The sequence below is a fragment of the Erpetoichthys calabaricus genome, chromosome 4 (assembly GCF_900747795.2).
Source record: "Erpetoichthys calabaricus chromosome 4, fErpCal1.3, whole genome shotgun sequence".
NCBI classification, from domain to species: Eukaryota; Metazoa; Chordata; class Cladistia; order Polypteriformes; family Polypteridae; genus Erpetoichthys; species Erpetoichthys calabaricus.
In genome coordinates, this window is record NC_041397.2 from 215783401 (window position 1) to 215802743 (window position 19343).

At 36.3% G+C, this 19343-nt stretch overlaps 1 protein-coding gene across 4 annotated transcripts in view; it reads left to right on the forward strand.

Moving 5' to 3' along the window:
- The window catches only part of yap1 (Yes1 associated transcriptional regulator), a 145011-nt gene that overhangs the window by 19856 nt on the left and 105812 nt on the right, over window positions 1–19343 (forward strand). For all 4 annotated transcript variants that reach the window (XM_051926466.1, XM_051926467.1, XM_028800292.2 and 1 more), the window contains exon 2: window positions 2126–2361. In XM_051926466.1, coding sequence (XP_051782426.1) covers window positions 2126–2361 — 236 coding nt within the window. The remainder of the gene's footprint in view (window positions 1–2125; window positions 2362–19343) is intronic.

Genomic DNA, 19343 nt, shown 5'->3' on the forward strand with positions numbered 1-19343 from the left:
TACAATCTTGCTCTTTCCAGTTGAGGCAGCTGTCAAAAATCAAGCCTGTTTTGTCTAAACGCAACCTTGAAACAGTGATACATGCTTTTATAACATCTCGTCTAGATTACTGCAATGCACTTCTTTTTGGAATTAGCCAGGCCTCCATTGCTTGCCTACAGCTGGTGCAAAATGCTGCTGCTCGATTTTTAACTGACACAAGCAAGCATGAGCATGTTACCCCGATTTTGGCTTCATTTCACTGGCTGCCAGTTCATTTTCGAATCCATTTTCAGATCCTTGTATTTGTTTTTAAATCCTTTAATGGTTGTGCCCCATTTTATTTGTCGGAACTGCTGCACCCTTATGTACCGTCTCGCTCTCTCAGGTCAGCAGACCAGATGCTTTTACGTGTTCCTAAGGCACAATGCAAACTCTGAGGTGATTGGGCTTTTTCAGGTGCAGCTCAAACGATTTGCCGTTGCACGTTAGGCATGCTCCTTCACTAGCTGTCTTTAAATTTTATTTAAAAACACACTTTTACTCCCTGGCCTTTAACCCAGTATGATATGTTGACTATCTGTGTACATTTTATTATGAATCTCTTCAGCTCTTATGTGTTTTATGTTTCATTTACCCTTTGGTTATTGTGTGTCTGATATGTTGGGTTTTTATTGTACAGCACTTTAGTCAGCCTTGATGTTGTTTTTAAAGTGCTTTATAATTAAATAAATAAATAAATATTTCTATCATCGTTTCGGTACTTGGTTCAGAGGTGACTGGCTGGAGTTCCTTATTCCTGACTGTTGAGGTCTTTTCCAGGCTCTACGTGGTCCTGAAAACAGTTGGATCTCAGTCTCTTTAGTTTAGAGTGATACCCTCCATCATAATATTAAGTAGTATTTTTCAGTTACTGGTGAGAAATATTAGAATGTGTACATGTTGAGATAAATCTGGTAGTTCATGATGATATCATTCTTTATAAACCTTGTGTTGAAATCTCCCCAAGTATATATCTCCAAGTACCCCCTTTCCTGACTTATTACAATGAGCGAATCCCCATGTCTGTCTCGCATTAAAATTCCAGCCCTGTATTTTATTATATATATTAGTCATTAAGCCCGTTACAATAACGGGCGCTAGAACAGTAGTGCATAAACATTAGTAGGAACAGTCTATATTAAATGGCATGGGACTTTGACCTCATTTTGTTTGTTGGTCGTATTTTTCTTTGTCTTTCAGCCTTTCTTTTGTTGATGTTTACTTGCTAAGCTGACCGTTCTTCGTGGGCTGCCGCCGTGTATTGTGTGTCTTTAATTTTCTGTGACAGTAATACTGTCTTGTATGTCCGCTGTCTTGTACGTCTGTAATATACCTTTAATTTTCTCTGGCGGTAATACTGGCTTGTATGTGGCTGTAATATGCGTCACTGTATTGTGTACCTTTAATTTCCTCTCGTAGTAATACTGGTTTGTATTTCCGTAAAACGCCTGTAACTTTCTCTGACAGTAATATCGCGCATCGCACCGTGCCCTGCGCATGCGCACTTCACCAGAAGACACACACGCGGACACCTGGACGCACACAGGGATTTTATTAAAGAGAATAATTTTTTAAATAATATTTATTAATGTCAATACTGTTTTACTTAAGCATTATTTGGGTAAATATTTGATGGATATAGTATTTTAAAAGAAGGTTTTACAGTTAAAATATAAAATATATACCTGTAAATGCTATTACAGATAAAGGCGCACTGTTGTTCTCTTGAATAATGAAGGTACTTCTAATAAACAGTTAAGTATCAAGCATCCTAAAATTTCACTGGTGTTGGTATTGAATGGAAATCCTCTGGTATTGTGACTTCCCTGCTTCATTCAGTGTCCATTAGCAAAGCACCAATCCCCATCTAGCTTAATGAGCCAAAAGTTTAAACAAAGATATGCTCCATTTATGATTGTTGCTACTCCACTGCATGTTAGCCAACTCTGTAGTGCACAGATTTTGTGTTTACTGAGTCTTGCCTGCTATGACATGTTATAATGGTGTGCTTTGATTGATTTTCTTAACAAGTACTGCATGTTCTGTATGTATACAAATATCTAGGTGCTGATGAAGCCTTGCTCTTATCCTTTGTTTCTTTCAGGCAAGTACAGATGCTGGCACAGCTGGCACTCTTACTCCTCAACATGTAAGAGCTCATTCCTCACCCGCATCCCTCCAACTTCGAGCCGTGTCTCCAGCTTCCCTCTCTGGACAGATTAACACTAATGCCTCCCCTCAGCACCTCCGCCAGTCCTCCTATGAGATTCCTGATGACGTACCACTTCCACCAGGGTGGGAAATGGCAAAGACCTCATCTGGACAGAGATACTTTTTAAAGTAAGTTCTGCATTTTGGCATTATTGTGACTTTCGGAGTTTAATTTTTTTTTTCTTCCTCATTTTCTTTGTCATGATTTTTCCCCCCTCCTCTGTCATTGATATTTTTTTAAATAGTTATCTTTCATAAAAAGTCTCTGTATTGATTATAAATTGCCTATTTTTTCATCTCTTATGCTGTCAGCAATTTCACACAGTCTGCTTTCAATGGAGACTTCAATAGGCATGAACATGTACAGTAGTCCTAAGTGTGGCATTTAGGCTACTGTGAGAATTGCGTAGAATGGTCTGGGGCTTATGATTCACTCTCCTTTTTGTTAAGTTACATGTAACCTCCCAGGAATGTTGCTTTACACTTCAGGGATATACTGTATATCTTCTCCCTCATCCTGTTAATGACCGCTATCTAATCCTGACAATTTTTAGATATTCTACTTGTTTGTGTTCTTCACCCAATTTATTTATTACCTCAGCCGCTCTCTGTCTCTTTCCTAATTAAACCGCCTTGTCATCGCTTTTCTTAATTAGGCCAGTGACTAATTCCTCCCACAACATGTATCTCATTCATAGAGAAATGAAGCATAAAGGTTTGACATTAGGACTTGGAACTTTGTTTCATTCAAGTAGAGTTTACTTGTTTTATGCTAAGCAACACATTAACATTCAACACTAATGAACTTGTAAATAATAACATTTAAATGCAGACCTTTCAGATTTATAATTTAAATTGTTTTTAAAGTGGTTGCTTCTTCTGTATTATAATGCGGCAGACTGAGTGGCTAAGGTTCCCATTAAATTGGAGGCCACCATGCTATAGATTTCCTGTGAGGAATCCAGAGGACAGATGTTGATTTATCAGATTGGTTTTGAGTTGTAGAGGTATGTCTCTATTAAGAAATTTATTCTTTTGAATAAGTTGAATTGTTTGGGGTGAATTCACTATGAAAATACTACATATTAAGAGATTATTTGTAATTTCCATTCATGCTGGATGCACAGTCCAAGATCTACTGTAATTGCTTTTAATTGTCGAGTTGTAAATGGTAGTGCTGTTTAGGTTTGGGTGAAGGGGTGAGAGAATCACCTCTTACTCGGCCAGCTACCTACCTTTTTGGTTGCATGTGCATCTTTTATGACTCTCCTGTTAGGAATCTGTATTGTGTTTTTTAAATTATTGCTATTAATGAGACACCAACAATACCATCTAAGCTGATTTTGGGAGCCGTTAAGGGTGGAGGGCATGTCAGTAACCCCCAAGGATTATTAACTATCATCTGTGAACTCCATTCTAATTGTTGTTCTCCTTTTTTTTTTAATATTAAACCCTAATGCAGAATTTTGCATGACTGACTGTTATGAACAATCATTTCAGCATTATTTTTGAACTCCATAATGGCTAAACCAGCACTGTATAATTTGTCTATAGACTTGACTGCAGCTTCAGGAACTGAACATACTTAATATGGTAACATGGTTGCTTCCGAAAGGGGCCTTTTTTTTTTTTTTTTTTTTTTTTTTTTTCTTTTCCTTCCTTTCTTTCATCCCCCACCCCTTCGGTTGTTCCCAGCCAGGTTCAGGCAGGTGCCCTTACTATATGGGTTGCTAAAGTATTACTTCATTGCTAACATGTTCTAACAGATAAACAAATCCCGGTCCCCTTAAAGTGCTGGGGCCTTTTTGAGGGCTGATTTTTTTTTTTTTTAATGCTGGACAACTGTTTCAAAGTGTAAGGTGGTACAAAACATAATTATATTCAAATCCTATACAGATAAGCTTGAGGACATTAGCAATTGATATAATTCATTCAATAAATTGCTTTTTACAGGAAATTACATTTCATATGTAAGAAGAAAAAAACACACTATCCTGCTTGAAACTGGAGACAAGAAATAGACTATTATACATTTGAATATATTGTTTTTATTAAAGTGGTTGTTATATTTGATCTCTACACAAATATCCCTTCACCCCCACCACACCAAATGTCCACTTTTTTTTTTTTTTTTTTTTTTAATAAATAGAGATCAGTTTTGTTCTAAGTCTCTCTGACCTAGCTTACTTGAGTTTAAATGGGTCCTTTTAAAACATTATCCATCTTGGAAAACAAGTCTAGCAACTCCAGCCCAGCTCAGACTATCATCCTGTTCTACCTGTGTTTTGACATCTCTGATTAGATCTGGCACAGATTTTAGCTCTGTGACAAAACTGTCTGTTTAACTTGTTGAAAGCAACTTAAAAATAATTTTCCTATGGGCGTCCACTATTGATGAGGTAAAGGTTAAGCTTCCTCACAAAACTTGCTTTGTGGTGAAAAACATAAATTAAGAAAAAAAATGCAGTTTAGTATGTGTAAAAATTGTTTGGCCGTGCTACTTAGAACTTTTGTTTATGCATGCATACGTGTGTGTGTGCTTAGGCTAACCAAATTTAAACAGTTTTATTTTGCTGTTCTCTGTGTGTTAAGAGTTGCCCTACATACCCTTACCTGCGTGTTGTTGATCTGTGCTAGTATTAAAGTGCTTTATGTATGGTATTTTGTACGTTTTTGCCAGCACCATTTTCTGGCTAAGGTGGTTAAATGTGAAAAATAACTAATTACAACAATATTTTTAATATGCACAAGAAACATGGCATGGAAGTCTCAAATGTTATTTGGAAACCCATTCTATTTCACATTTAATACATACAGTACTGAGGAGGCTACATATGTGGGTAATTGTGCTCTAAGAACCAGTTTCATTTCAGTTGTCAGTTTTACAGGTTGCACATATGGGCTGCAAATTGTATTTTCTGAAGAGAGGTGTTTGTTATTTTCTCTCACTATACCGTCTGTTATCGAAGTTTAACATACAGGAATCTGTGATATGCTTAGGTGTTTCTTTACAATGATTTCTTTATTTGTCTCATTTGTGTAATTGCAAATAAGTTAGTTTCTTTGAGGTTTTACTCTGTTGGTTTTACTGTTTAATTGGAACACATTTTTTTCAACTCATTTTATCTCCTACTTTAGTAAATTAGGCTTTCCTTTTTATTGTTGTTTGGTATCCATTTCAAGGGATCATGTTTCATCTAGAACAATGGGACTCTGTAACAGCTTGAGATGGGAAAATATACACTTACTGTTTGTCCTCTGCTGGTGGCTGAGATTAAAGAGACGAGAGAAGATTTTCTTATCGGTGTCTTATTTCGAGTTTAGATATGTGTAAATAGTATCTAGGCTTTCTTTTGTTTCAGTGTGAAGGTGGGTTTCCATTGGAAACGTAATTAGTGATTAAGCCTAGCTTAGACATTCATAGTTGTCATTGATGAAGTGTTCAGGTAATTTTATGTTCTTAAGAAAGGACGCATGTAGCCCATCGATGAGATGTTCCAGTTTGAAACAATCATGGTTATAGCTAGTGCTTCACAGCAGCGTCCGCCTTAAAACAGGAACTAACTTCAGAGTCAATGTTCGTTTGCTGCAGGCCATGATTTCATTCATTTCAAGCCAATCTAGTTAACCTAGAGTGAGCTTTGGGGTTTTGATAGAAACCGAGAAAAAACCCAGAGAGAACAGACAAGTAAAAGAGGATGCTGTTGCAATCTGCATGCATACCGAGAATGAAAATGCAGATAATATAATCCATGAAGAATGAACATATTATCTGTTTGCCTTGAGCTGTGCCAACCATAACCATTGTGCCACCATTTTGGAAAAAATAATGTTTCATTTCTTTATGGTTGTTACGATATCAAACTTTCAAACTTCAATATTATACTATGAAAAATACTAAAATTCAATGCCATTTTCAATACAGTATTTAACGTAACTCAATAAAACATTTTAAAAATTTGCAATCCCATATGCATTAAAATCTTTACATAAATGCACACTCAGAGGCATAGCTGGAAGTATAGGAGCACACAGAGGAGTAGTGCCTCTTCTTAGGCAGTTAAACCCTGAGAAGATATAGCGGCCTACATTACATATTAAATGTGATGAAATTTAATTTTAAAATCGCTCGTAATAAACCAAAAGAAAGTAGCGTTCTATGGCAGCTCACTTTGAAAATCAAGAGTGTGACTGCCCTATAGTACTAAATGAACAATACAGAATAAAACTGTCCTGGAGGTAAAAATAATTGCACCTCCCTGTCTTAATGTGTTTAAATGTTTAATTGACTACAAAAATGTTTCTGTAATTTAGATACAAAATACCTCTTGAAATTCTTTGTATTGACCTGTATATCAGTCCTTCAAGTGTTTTGCTAAATTGCCACTTTAGTTGGTATTGTGTGGTAGCAAATCTTGAATACAAGCTTTCATGTATCTCATGGTTTTCCATCCCCATTTGCCATAAAGCTGAAGTATTTCCAGATGTCACTCTGGCTGCCATCTTTGTCAATTAAGTGTGCTAGTGAAGGTTCTGATGGCGCTGAAGTTGCCATCATGTTAACACCTGTGAGTGTTTAGGGAACTGAGCTCCAACTCCAGGCATGGATAGTCTACAAGGCTCAAGTGTCAAAACCCAGAATGAACTGAAATTGCATTTGTAATGTCTGCTGTAGAATCAATGCCATGAAAATGAGTATTGAAATAAATTTAAAATGTTAAAATCGATCCTTATTGATATTTCAATACTTTTGACAACCCTATTTTTGTTCTATAATTTTATTTAATTTTATTTTATTCTAATCCTTCCATACAAATAGATCAATTTTTACAAAAGATAGGATTGAAGACAAGTCGCCCCCCACCCCTGATTTCTATTGTTCTATAATTTAAAGGGATGATATGTTTTATTTGAAATACTTAAATGTTTTTCAGTGCCCCAGTGTATTCATGTTAGAACATGAAAAATCTTAAATTGTTTTGTGTTTCTTGGCAAGTAAATTTCAAATATCAGTAGCAGTTGCAATATACCTTTTCCCAAGTTTGAATCCATTCATCACAATAAATACTATGCCTGAATTTCAGTTATGCCATGATAAAGTAAAGATAATTTTATAGACTATAAATTACAATAGAACGCAGTGTGAGTTCAGAAATAAACAGCCATGATTTTTTTTTTTTTTTTTTTTTTTAGGGTTTGATGTCATGTGAGCAATTTAAAGTTTGAGTGTTGTGATATAGACGCTGTATAGCGCCCGACTCGACACAGACTCACACTGAGGCACGTGTAAAAACAGACTTTTATTTTTCTTCACCTGTGGGGCACGTCTTCGGTGTGAACCCCACAGGCAATACACAGTCCTAAAAGCACTTAACTCAACACAAACACTCTTCTGGCACCACCACTCCTCCCGTCTAGCTTTGTCCTCCACTTCCCGACTCTGGCTCCTCAAGTGGTGGCTACTGGCCCCTTTTATAGTTCACCCGGAAGTGCTCCAGGTTCTTGATTGCCGTGTTCCGGCTGCACTTCCGGGTGTGGTGCATATGTGGCCCACAGGGGCGCAGGAGTCCCAGCTGCAGCACCCCCTTGCGGTGCCTGTGGGACCCAACAGGGCTGCACCCAACTCCAACTCCCGTGGAGCCCTGCGGGAACCCATGGCACCTCTCCAACCCAGGGGAGCGGCCATCTAGCGTCCAGGGGGAGGTATTGCACCATCCAGGGCTGCTCCCACTGAAGATACAGTGCAGGGGTGTCCTGGCTGGGCATGGATGCCAGCCACCTGTCACAGTGTCTTATGTTAGCAAAGCATCTCTGATTGAGCAATACTGAGCAATGCTGATGAGTCATGTTGAATGAAGGAAATGGAAATGATACAAAGGTAGATCACTGGCGTATAAAATAAAAACCCCAATAACAAAAGTCTTTGCATTTATCCTCGGAGTATAAAGTGTCTTAGGTCTAGGCAAATTTAAAATTAAGACAATTGTCTAGTGTACAATAGTGATGAATAGAGATGTGCTATATCCCACATTCATTGCAAAATAAAATTAACTAGTTAGGGTTTCAAAACTTTCACATCCTGCTTTTTCATACTGTTTTGATACAGAAACATAGGGACAGATCAATCTACTGATGCTGGTGAGACGCAGCACAGGTTGACAAGAGACCTGCGTTTGCAGGGCTATTAAAAACAAATCTAGAACTACATAATTTATTACATTTGTTTAAAACAATAGAGTGTTGGTTGATACAACAAATAAAATGTAAAAATAGTGAAAGTACATGTGGCACATATACGAAAATAATGGGACTGAATGAGATGCAGTTTCTAAATTTTGTTTACTTTGATTGATAACATAATTGCAGCACATAAGACCTGTCATAGGGCTAATTCTGTAGGGGTTCACATAAGTAAGAAATACCAAATGTCTGATTACTTGTTTTTTTTTTTGTTTTCAATATATCTCCTACAACTGCTTCTACAGGAATTTGCAGGATTTCGGAGACCAGTTTTCATTAAGTGTTACTAGTCAGCAAATTTTTCTCAAATGAATAAATGTTAACACAAATGTTAGATACCTGGCAAAGTAAATTGATGACACCCTTGATTTGAAAATTTTTATTATGAAAGCTTTTTTCAATGGTTTGTCCATGAAAGCCAGTTGAGTAACTTTATGTATTTTTTGTTTGGATTTTAATGTTGATAATATCCCCTACAACTATCTCTAGTCTACTTAACCCAGATGGTGGAGCTAGAGCATGTCTTGAAAGAACTGAGTACAAGGCAGGAACCAACCCTGAGCAGGATGCCAGTCCATTACAGAGTCACTGGTTAACCTAATAGGCATATTGGAGAAAACCCCATTCTTTCTAAAACCTCACAAACATTTGCTCATACCAAGCTAATTTTAAAGCAATATTAAAGATGAAAATAGGAGGTTAAAGGAATACTCCACCCAAAAGTGTTGCTTTGTTGTACCTGTTAGTCAAACAACATGGGCTATAGTGCTGGCTGAGAGAAATTGAATGAGGGACGAGACAGGTCTTCAATTGAAAGGCTTCATTTTGTTTTTGTGCACCTAACTGTTGTGCATAAAAACATTTCCTGGAAATCAGTCAATATTTTAGCAAAAATGCACATTAGGGACATTGTGAGAATATGACTGGATACCTGATGTTTCCGTTATATGACATTGGTAACTTGAGAGTTTTTATGGATGTTTTGATATTGTTTGGTGATGTTCAAGCTGAAATCCCCATTGCAGCAGGTATTTTTGATGACTTTGTTCTGCTTGAAAACATTAACATTAAAATATTTCTCGGCCATCACTACAGAAGACGTGATGAGTAGCAGATCCAAAAATGACCAGTTTTGTTGCAATATTCCTTTAACCCTGCAGACTGCTTATATGGTACTGCTGCTTTGTCATCAGTTTCTTAGAAGATACTTGAATGAAGAAATTAAATAATAATAATAATACATTTTATTTATATAGCACCTTTCCCATAGACAGTAATTGCAATATTTTGCCTTATTTACATTTATAAACCCAGAGCATACTTACATTAAGTATATTAATATTTAATTTCAGAATGTTAAACACGGTAAAACACCATGCTGATATGGACACAGAGAGAATCTTTAAATTCCACCAGTCAGCAGCCAGATGTAAAATTGGTATCCAGATCACTGGATCTGTCAGGCAGCAACACTAACTGCTATGCCACAGTGGCTACCTACTGTATATCTATATTATGTATGTATAATACTGTATATACATATTTTTATTTAATTATGGTCGTAAAATAAAGATATAATAACTTGTGACTGTATTAAGTGAAGGCTAGGTGGCTAGTGAGAAGAACAAACAAATTTTCAGTTTACAATTCATTAGAAAAGATCTAAACCTCCAATGTCCATGGTCAAGGTTTGTGAAAAGCTAAAGATGGGTCAAATTCTCAAGCCCAACTCCTGGTACAATACCCTTTTGTGGGCAGCTACTGACTAGTTGAGTTGGCTATAATAAAGGTCCAACACTGGGTCAGGTGTTGTTTTTATATTAATGTGGTTTCTGCATTCAATATTTACTTAAGATGCACAACAGTTTAACAGCTTTTTAGTTTTTTGTTAGATACCGTAGTTCCCTATCTTTGTGTCTGTTTTTCTTCTGGGAGATAATCTATTCAAATAGATTTTTTTTTTTTTTTTTTTTTTTTTTTTTTTTTTGAAGCAAGAGCAGCACTTTCTGTTTTGGCAGGTATCACAAAATTACAATGTGCTGCATTTGATTTGTCTTTCCCTTGAAGTATACCTTCAACATAACTGTGTGCATTTCTGTTCAGCACAGCATGAAAAAGTGTTAATGGAGGCTATGAAGAGAATGGCAACCTAATTCAGTAAATCTTTGGACTAAAGGGCTTGACAGACTCTGAGAGCATAAGAGAACTGAACCTCTTTAGATGTGAAGGCTACAGTAGCTAATATTGGCTTTCAGAATGCTCAGAGGCATCAGTAAAGTTCATCAACGGGAATACTTTGTGTTCACCATTATATCACATGTTTAAGGACCTTGGTGGAAATAAAGAAGTGCATTCAAGATGCAAACCAAAGGACACTTCTTCCCTCATGGAGTTATGGGAATGTAAAGGAACTCAGTCATGTGGCTGAATTGAAAACGCTTGTGACTTCAAACGACTGAATAGCACACACAGGAAATTTGACAGGTAGTTAACTAATGTTGTCTTTCATTTGGATGAAAAAATCTTGTGTCCTTACTTTTCCATAAAAAAATAGCTGGGTAATTCTAGAAATCTGTTCTTAAAAAATTGGGTTTAAAGACTTTGTGTTTTGAGTGTCTAAAAGTTGTTGGGAATGTCCAAAGTAGTTAGCTGTTTTGTATCATCACCACAGTCCCTTGTCTTTGTATGTTCCACCTATAGCAGTGATTGAGAGGGGTGGGTGAATGTTACCTTATTAGTGACGATAATCTAGTGCAATTGGAAAATAGTATAGGAATAACATTAATTGTTTAAAAATCATAAGGAGCATATTGTTTTGCTTTTGCATGTATATATTTTTATAGTGAAGTTTCTTTTAATACCAAGGTTTAAGTCCCAGTGTATTTTTAGTTGTTACAATTACCATGTCTCAGCACTTCACTATGCACCCCGCCACTGCCTTCTTCCCTCTCTCCATCACCCCAGCAAAGGTTTCTTGATGAGGAAGTGTGACTTGTAGTATGTCAATCCTGAAATATATTTGTTGTACCTCTTTGAAGCTTGTAAAGATTTGTCAATGAGGCAAGACTGGTTTTGTTCAAGGCACCTGTTAGCAAGCTCTGGATCATAACTTGCACCTAACCTGATCATTGGCTTTCTCTTTTGGTTAATCCACTTAAAATGAATATGCACCAACAACTGAATTTTGTCCCACAAGTATCAATTCCAATAAAATGTAGAATTCTGTGAAGAGTTAAGGCTGGTTGAATTCCTCTATCTGTCCATTTTCTTACCTGCTTAGCCAGTTCAGGATGACATGCAGGTGATGTCTATCCTCTCCCATTCAGGGTACATTTCATCCTTATTTTGATGTACTGGTCTAAATCTTGTTGAATTGAGTGTTTTGTATGTGAAAATAGAAATGCTGTAAATGGTAAAACTTGATCAGTTTTCTATGACTTGCCTATATGAATCCAAAGAATTATTTTCACTCTAAAGCCAGAAATTTTTGGAAGTTTTCCTGAAGTAAATTGTATTGCCTTTGTCATTTTTCCCCATTACAGTAGCATTTTGCAATCCTAAAATGATTTTCAAGCCTCTTTAGTCCTGTTTCAGATAGCAAGTAGAATTTGGCACAAGTTCTGGAAATGGCTGTAGACAGGACCCCAGCCAGTCACAGACCCAGTTCACATTTACAGGCATAATTGCTTTCACATAGGGGCAGTTTGGCTTCACCAATTAACCTAATAAGGTTGTCTTTGTAAGAGGAAAACCAGTAATGGGCAAAGAATGTGTGGACTGCACACAGACACTGACAACATGCAGAACTAGAAACCAGAATGCTGGATCTATGAGGGAGCAGAGCTAAACATTTTACCACCGTAATGCCCTATAAAACGAAAATGTTTACTTATTTTTAATATTATTAATATCCTCAGTCAGCATTTGGTATGATCATTACTTTATTTTCCCATTTCCCTTATTAAAGTACGGCTTTGTTAGCCGCAGCAAGAGCCTGTCTCTGCAGCATTGAGAGTACAGATGGTGCAGTACTTACAGTGCATGCATGGATCATTTAGTCCATCCCAGTGTACTATTGACAGTGCATACATAGTCGCTCATACTGAACATATTGAGAGTAACTAGTTATTCTAATGTTTGGGATATAGTTAACAAAAAAAAGGCTACCTGGAAAAGAGGCAAAACAGACGATACAGATTTAGACTCTGGGTCTGTTTTATACAGTGTTCATAAGGATGTGATGTGATGGTCGTGTTAGCCAGGCACAATGGCTTTGTAGCTAAGATGTCTATCTTTAAATCACAAGATTACCAGTTCAGTCTCCACCTTAGCCTCACTGTGTGATTTTGAGTAAATCGCTCAGTGTATCTATGCTGCAGGTATTAAAAAAAAAAATTAAAAAAAAAAAAAATTATGATGTAGCTGCTATATAGTTTTGCCATACAGTTAACAATATGTAAAACAAAGCCATTATCATAGTGCCGCATAGGCAGGAGTTTGTCTTAAATTCTTCTTAAACCATTGTAAAACTAGTATGTATAATCTGTTTTACCAACCACAATAAAGAGCTGTTGGTTTAAAATTTTAATATCTAGTTTTTAAGTTAGAACTAGGGTGTTGTACCGTGTTAGCCATTATGGATGTAGTGAGAAGTCAAGCAAAATGACACCTTTTATTGGCTAACTAAAAAGGTTACAATATGCAAGCTTTTGAGGCAACTCAGGCCCCTTCTTCAGGCAAGATGTAATCGATTACACCTTGCCTAAAGAAGGGGACTGAGTTGCCTCGAAAGCTTGCATATTGTAGATTTTGTTTTAGAGAAATTTATATTTAAATTTATGTTGCATTTACCATACCATTAATCTTTTACAATACTTTTTTTTGCCACAGAATCACATCAGTGATTTTGTGCTAAAAGCAACTCTTGAAAACAGTACCATAACCATTTGAGCACTGCCATGGACATAAAAACCCATGAGCACAGAATGAGCTGTGATAAAAAGTTCATCATCTTATAACACTGATGAAGAAACTATAGTTGGGATGCAATGATTTAAGACTTGGTGTGACTTCTACAGGAAGGTTGGATTGAAATGTGTAAACATGATCTTATTAGTGGGCTCAGTAATGTGCTAGATATGTAGTCTGTCAAATGCAGAACGGTGTCAGCTATCTTTTGGCTTTAAGAATAATGCCTTACAGTTTGTCTATGTATCCCACATTTCTATTACAGCAGTGTCAGGAAAAAGTGAGAAGTGTTTTTCAAAGTAGGGCCAGACCAGCATTTTTCCAGTACTGGTCCATTCTTTTGTTAAAGTGAGAGTATGTACAAGCGATGAGCCGTTTAGATCCTGTCCCTCATCAGGAGTTTGCACCGTGCCAGATGTGCAACAAGTGAGTTCACCTCAAAGTATGTGTTTTTCTTTTAGATAATGTATTAGACCTCATTGAGTCAAGCTGAAGTACTTTCATGTACGAATTAAAGGTAATTTGGAGGTATGAGTAATGTATATTCCAAAACATAGTGAACTTGTATGTTTTGTGTGTGTGTATCATTTAAATTAAAGAGTATAAAATTAGGGTTTTGGCAGGAAGATAGTGCATTGACTTCCACTAAACTGAAGAACACTTACTGGGTACAGTTGACTGTAACAGAGATGTACTGTATACCCCGTAATGAAAACAAATTATTGTATTTGTTAATTTTCCTTTTTTCTTTTATTTCTGCAAGAGATGAATTCCAGGTAGGCTGTATGTGCTGTTTTATTACAAAATTCCCTGAATTGACTGACACAGTATTCTCACTCATTTTATGATCAGCTCTTTGTTGAGACAGGAATTGTTGCATGATCATCAAGAGGTGGGACTATCGCTGTACTTCGCTGTCTCAATTTTGTGGTCATGAGTGAGTGATTCAAACTGCCAGTGCTTTAGTTGTAGAATCATGTACAAACTACTACCATACTGTATCTTTATTACGGTACATTCTTATTAACTTTAACATTGAAGTTTATTTGTATGAGGTGACTGTGTGAATGGAGCTTTAGCATTACGGTTCAGGATGAAAGTCTTGCTCAGAAGTTATCATTTTATATGCACCCAGAAATTCTCTTATTTATATCTATCAAAGTGACGAATGAGAAATTATTAACAATACCAATTTAAACTTATGTGGAGATATTTAGGAGCACTGGGGCAGTTCAATGCATTGAGAAATATGGGGATGGACTGCAACATTGCAGAAGATGAATTGTTAAAGGATTAACGTTCTCCTGGGTTGTTTGTTACACACATTTGAACTTACTGTGTCCTATCAGAATGCATATATCTTTAAGGCAAACAGAAGTACTTAATTTTCAAATTTATTATGGCAGTCCCAGGTATTTCTACTATAATCCACGCAGAAACTTATGAACATTTGTAACCTTATGAACTGGCTTGTTCATAACTTGTTGATACATATCTAAGAATAGTAGACAAATAACCCAACACCAAATAGGAATATATAATGTTGATTTATCTTTTCTTTCATATTTTTATGACCTATTTTATGAAAATGTCTTTTACTTTAATGATTTATGGTTAAACTGCCTAACATAAATGAATAAATATTATTAGTAAAGAGAGAGTACCAGTGAAAATTGATATAGGAAGAATTCCTGATGTATCCAACAAATGTAAGATTCTGAACAGTCTCTTACATTTTTCTTTATAGACAACCAATAAGAAGTTCTCTGATGCACCTTGAAATGGCAGGTATTTTCTAATATAGGATTGGGGAAAGTTTTGTAAGGAAAGTAGGTGTGTATTTAGCATCTACCCACACTTGTTAAGAAATGCTTGTGTATAAGCTAAGAACTACCATCTTAGAAGATCCTCAACAAGAGTGACATAAGCATTGGTCAAAGCCAATGTGTATGTGCTACAGTGTAGAACTGAAGCATAGAAAATAATCATGATAACCTGTACATTGTAGGATGCAATCATTTTGTTTTTAACAAAGCATTTAAAAAGGTTACTTTTGACATTTATGCCATATCTGGACTAGTTTGATATTCCTGGACCATGTCCAAAGCCAGGCATAGGTAGACATAACAGCTGCACTAACACTTATTGGAAGATACTGGATGCTGTGCAGTTCTGAGAAGTTGAGCAATAATTTATGATGACTTTGTGTGTATATGTATAGGACATACATTCATACATACATACGCATTGGATTTAATGTAGATTTTTTTAATACAGAAAGCAGAGATTATTTATGTATTTATTTTTTTTGAAAAGTACTTGCTTCTTAAGGGGGGTAGATGACTTCATAAAATGTTGTAGAATGCTTCTGTGTCGTATTATTACCATAGACACCCATTCACCTTATTTGATTCAGAAGAAAGCCTTGATATATTTTTGGGGGTTTTTTTTTGTGTGTGTGTGTGTGTGTGTGTTTTATATTCTCTACAATATTTAAATAATAGAAAGATTTTCAACAAGTTCTGCCTATGGCACAAGCCTGTCGATGAGCATACCCTTGCTCACAAATTGACCAACATACAGTACATGTTTTCACACAGTCTTTTTCATCTGGGTCACTGATCTTTAAGGTAACGTTTCACTGGCACCTGATGGACATCAAAGCACTTGATCTAGGATTAAATAACAAGGACAGCAGCACATTCAGCAAAACCCTTCGAAAATCTACCTATTTATATACAACGGGGGACCCAGTTATTGAGCTGATGATTTATACATTAAGCACAGTTTCAGGTTTCAGCCAGTCTAAAAATGTTTATTAGATAGAAGTGCAGCCCTGTTTCTTCTTGCTGGACAATCTTTCAACTGAGTGTGCTTAAATTCTGCCATAAACTGAGAGCTAAAGGCAAGGAAGGTGGCAGCCATTTGCCTGCTCTCATTTACTGTTCTTCCTTTTCTTGTGATTGCCTTTTAAAATATTGGTCATGTTTGTGAACTTTATATGGCAAGTATAAGCAAAAGGAAGGGAAGTGGCTGTTTAACTAGTTGATAAAGACTGTATCTCTATACATAACAACATACTGGCACTTTTTTTAACCCAGTATTTCCCCTTAGTAATTCTTGCCCACAGAAGATAACACATGTAATTTAAAGTGCACAAAGAGTGTGTGATTCCTCAGACATTAGGATTCAGAAAATTGTGGAAGCCTTAATGAACCTTCTCAGAGTTTTCAGTTTAAGCCAGTGACTGTGGCCTTATTTTCTTAAAATGTAATCCGCATGCAGTGACCTTTACACTCATTGTCAAAAACTGTCACCATTATTTTGAATGGCTTTCCCTCAGAAGCTGACTATTAAGTTCCACAGTACATAATCTGAAGATGTTTTTTTTTTTTTTTGCTTTCTTTTTTTGTAATAAAATATTTATTGTATATACATAACAAAATATTCACTAGGGATCCCGTAAAACAAAATGTCAAAAGAAGACAATGAGTGTATTTTACATGTCCTTTAATAACCTGGTTATTCACAACATTTTTAAAATACCATGTAAACCCTTATGCCAGGTAAAAGAAACCAGGATATTGGTCTTTGAGAAACCTGATGTAGATTTCTCCACGAGTAGCCCAATTATTTTGGCCTTGGAAATCCTTAACCGGGTTAAAATTGAGGAGCTTGTAGTCTGAGCATGTCCATTACACTCTGTTAGCTTTGCACACGCTTCTAGCAGCCTGAGTAGAAAACGGTGTAATTGTACACAAAGATCAATCTCATGAGACAAATGCTTAGGTAATCACCTTTTTACTTCTCCTGGACAAAATAATTTGTCTCACTGTTTCAGAAATCAGTTTATCAACATAAATTTAGCGAATGTACATTAATAAGCTTGCCAGTATAATCTTGGGAGAAGTAAGGTAACACGTTAAAAGTAACATGCATTAAGTATTCTGATTTTTATCGAAGTACTTAAATTCACAATTCACATAACTCAAAACTTACTCTGTTGAAGTAAAAATACCTACAATTTTATTATCACGGCAGTACTGGGTGTAAGGCAAGAAGCTCACGTACCGGTACATTGCTCCTTTGCAGGAATAGGTCGCCCTGAAACAGTGTGATCGGATGACACGGTGGCCAGTAATAATATTGCAAATCATCAGTGGCTCAGGTTGAATATGTAAAAAGGGGATTCACAGTTTAATGATATTAGCATATTTTCCCAAGTCAGAACTCCATAGGTAGACTCAAGCAAATGTAAATGTAGGTTTTTAAGAAACCAGGTTTCTGCCTTAACCGGGTTGCTCACCTTATCCCTTTTTCTGTGTGCATGATAATGACTGTAAGAACAATAAAAATACCATCTCACCCCAACCACCCACTGTATGTATGAATGTGTGTGTATATATACACGTATATATATGTGTGTGTGTAGATTTAGTTTTCTTTTGACCCATCATATAGACATATCTGTCTGAGGGAAATCTTGGGCCCAAAAAAAGGACATTTTGAAGTTTCACATTTTTATAGTGAACAGTTCTGTTCATCTACATATCCTTCCATTATCTGTCCCATTCAGTCAAGTTTAGAGTTGTTGGAGTCTGGAGCCTTTGGAGGCTTGAACGGTTGTTAATTGCCAATCCAGAGCTGACAGCTTAACATGTACATCTTTGGAATGTTAGATGAAAGTAAAAACTTAAAAGATAAGAGTGCTTGTGTTCAAACCTAGGACTCAACGTTACAAGGTAGAAGCACAAACTACTCCACTATTCTGCCCCAGTTCGACTAATGTATAATATTTTTAATTTTGTTTCTTCTCTTTTGTATAGTGTTTTAGTATTTGTAGCTATGTACACATTACAAGCAATTTAATAAGTAGTACCTGTACAGTGTTGGAGTATAATCCTTCTACTTAATGACTCCTGGTACCTGACCGAATCCCACCGAAGCTACTCTCCATTTGTCTGAATGAGTTTTCTTCAGACACTTCGGTCACCTCCCATCTCCCATTCTTTACCTTTCCAAGTGATTAATATGTCAGAGCAGCTTATGGACAGCCACGTTTTTACTTTGCTAAAGTTTAGTTAATTAGGGGTATTAAGGCCATAAGGCCAGCTTAATTTGTGGTTCAGGATATATTTTTTGTTCTTGTTTCCCTGCTGTTCTCATATTGTACATGTATGAGATTCAAGCAAATTATATTGTAGAGAGAGCAATGTCTACAAAAATTTGGTGGTGGGAGGATGGGTGGTAGTCTGCCTGTAGGGGAAAAATAAAATTAATAAAAAAGAAGAAATTACCAAATGCAGTATTAATTATCTGAATATATGTTTGGCTGAGTGAGAGTTAAAAGAAGGATAAGCTGGATTGACACGTTTTGGCTGCTCGTAGATTTTGTACATATATGGAAATGTTGCAGGCCTTGTTGAGAAGGAGAGAGTGAGTGAGGGAGAGGGAGAGAGAGAATAGTCTTAGAATAATTGTCTTGAATATTCATGTAAAACAATCATAACTTAATAGACATATTTGGCATCTTAAAAGAAACATTTATTTGTTTTATTTTACTTTACTGTTTCATCTTAGCCGGGCACATATTTAGCAGTTTAATCAGAGGGAACTGAAGTTTCATCTGCAAGTCAAGTGCAATATTGTGATGGTTTTCCTTTTTTAGTCTGCTTTTAAGCTCACATTGCATTATTGATTCCACCAAAAGGTAAAGTGTCACCTACGAAAGTTATAGCTCACATGTTGGCCCAACTTTCCAGACATTTTGTGGGCATTTTATAGTCCGCTGAACTTTGAGGGGAAGGGGGTTGGGGGTTTTAGCATTTCCATCCAGTGGGCCTCTTTGATTAATAAGTTTTGGAGGGAGGGTGGTGGTAAAGCTGACCTTTTGAACGCAGACA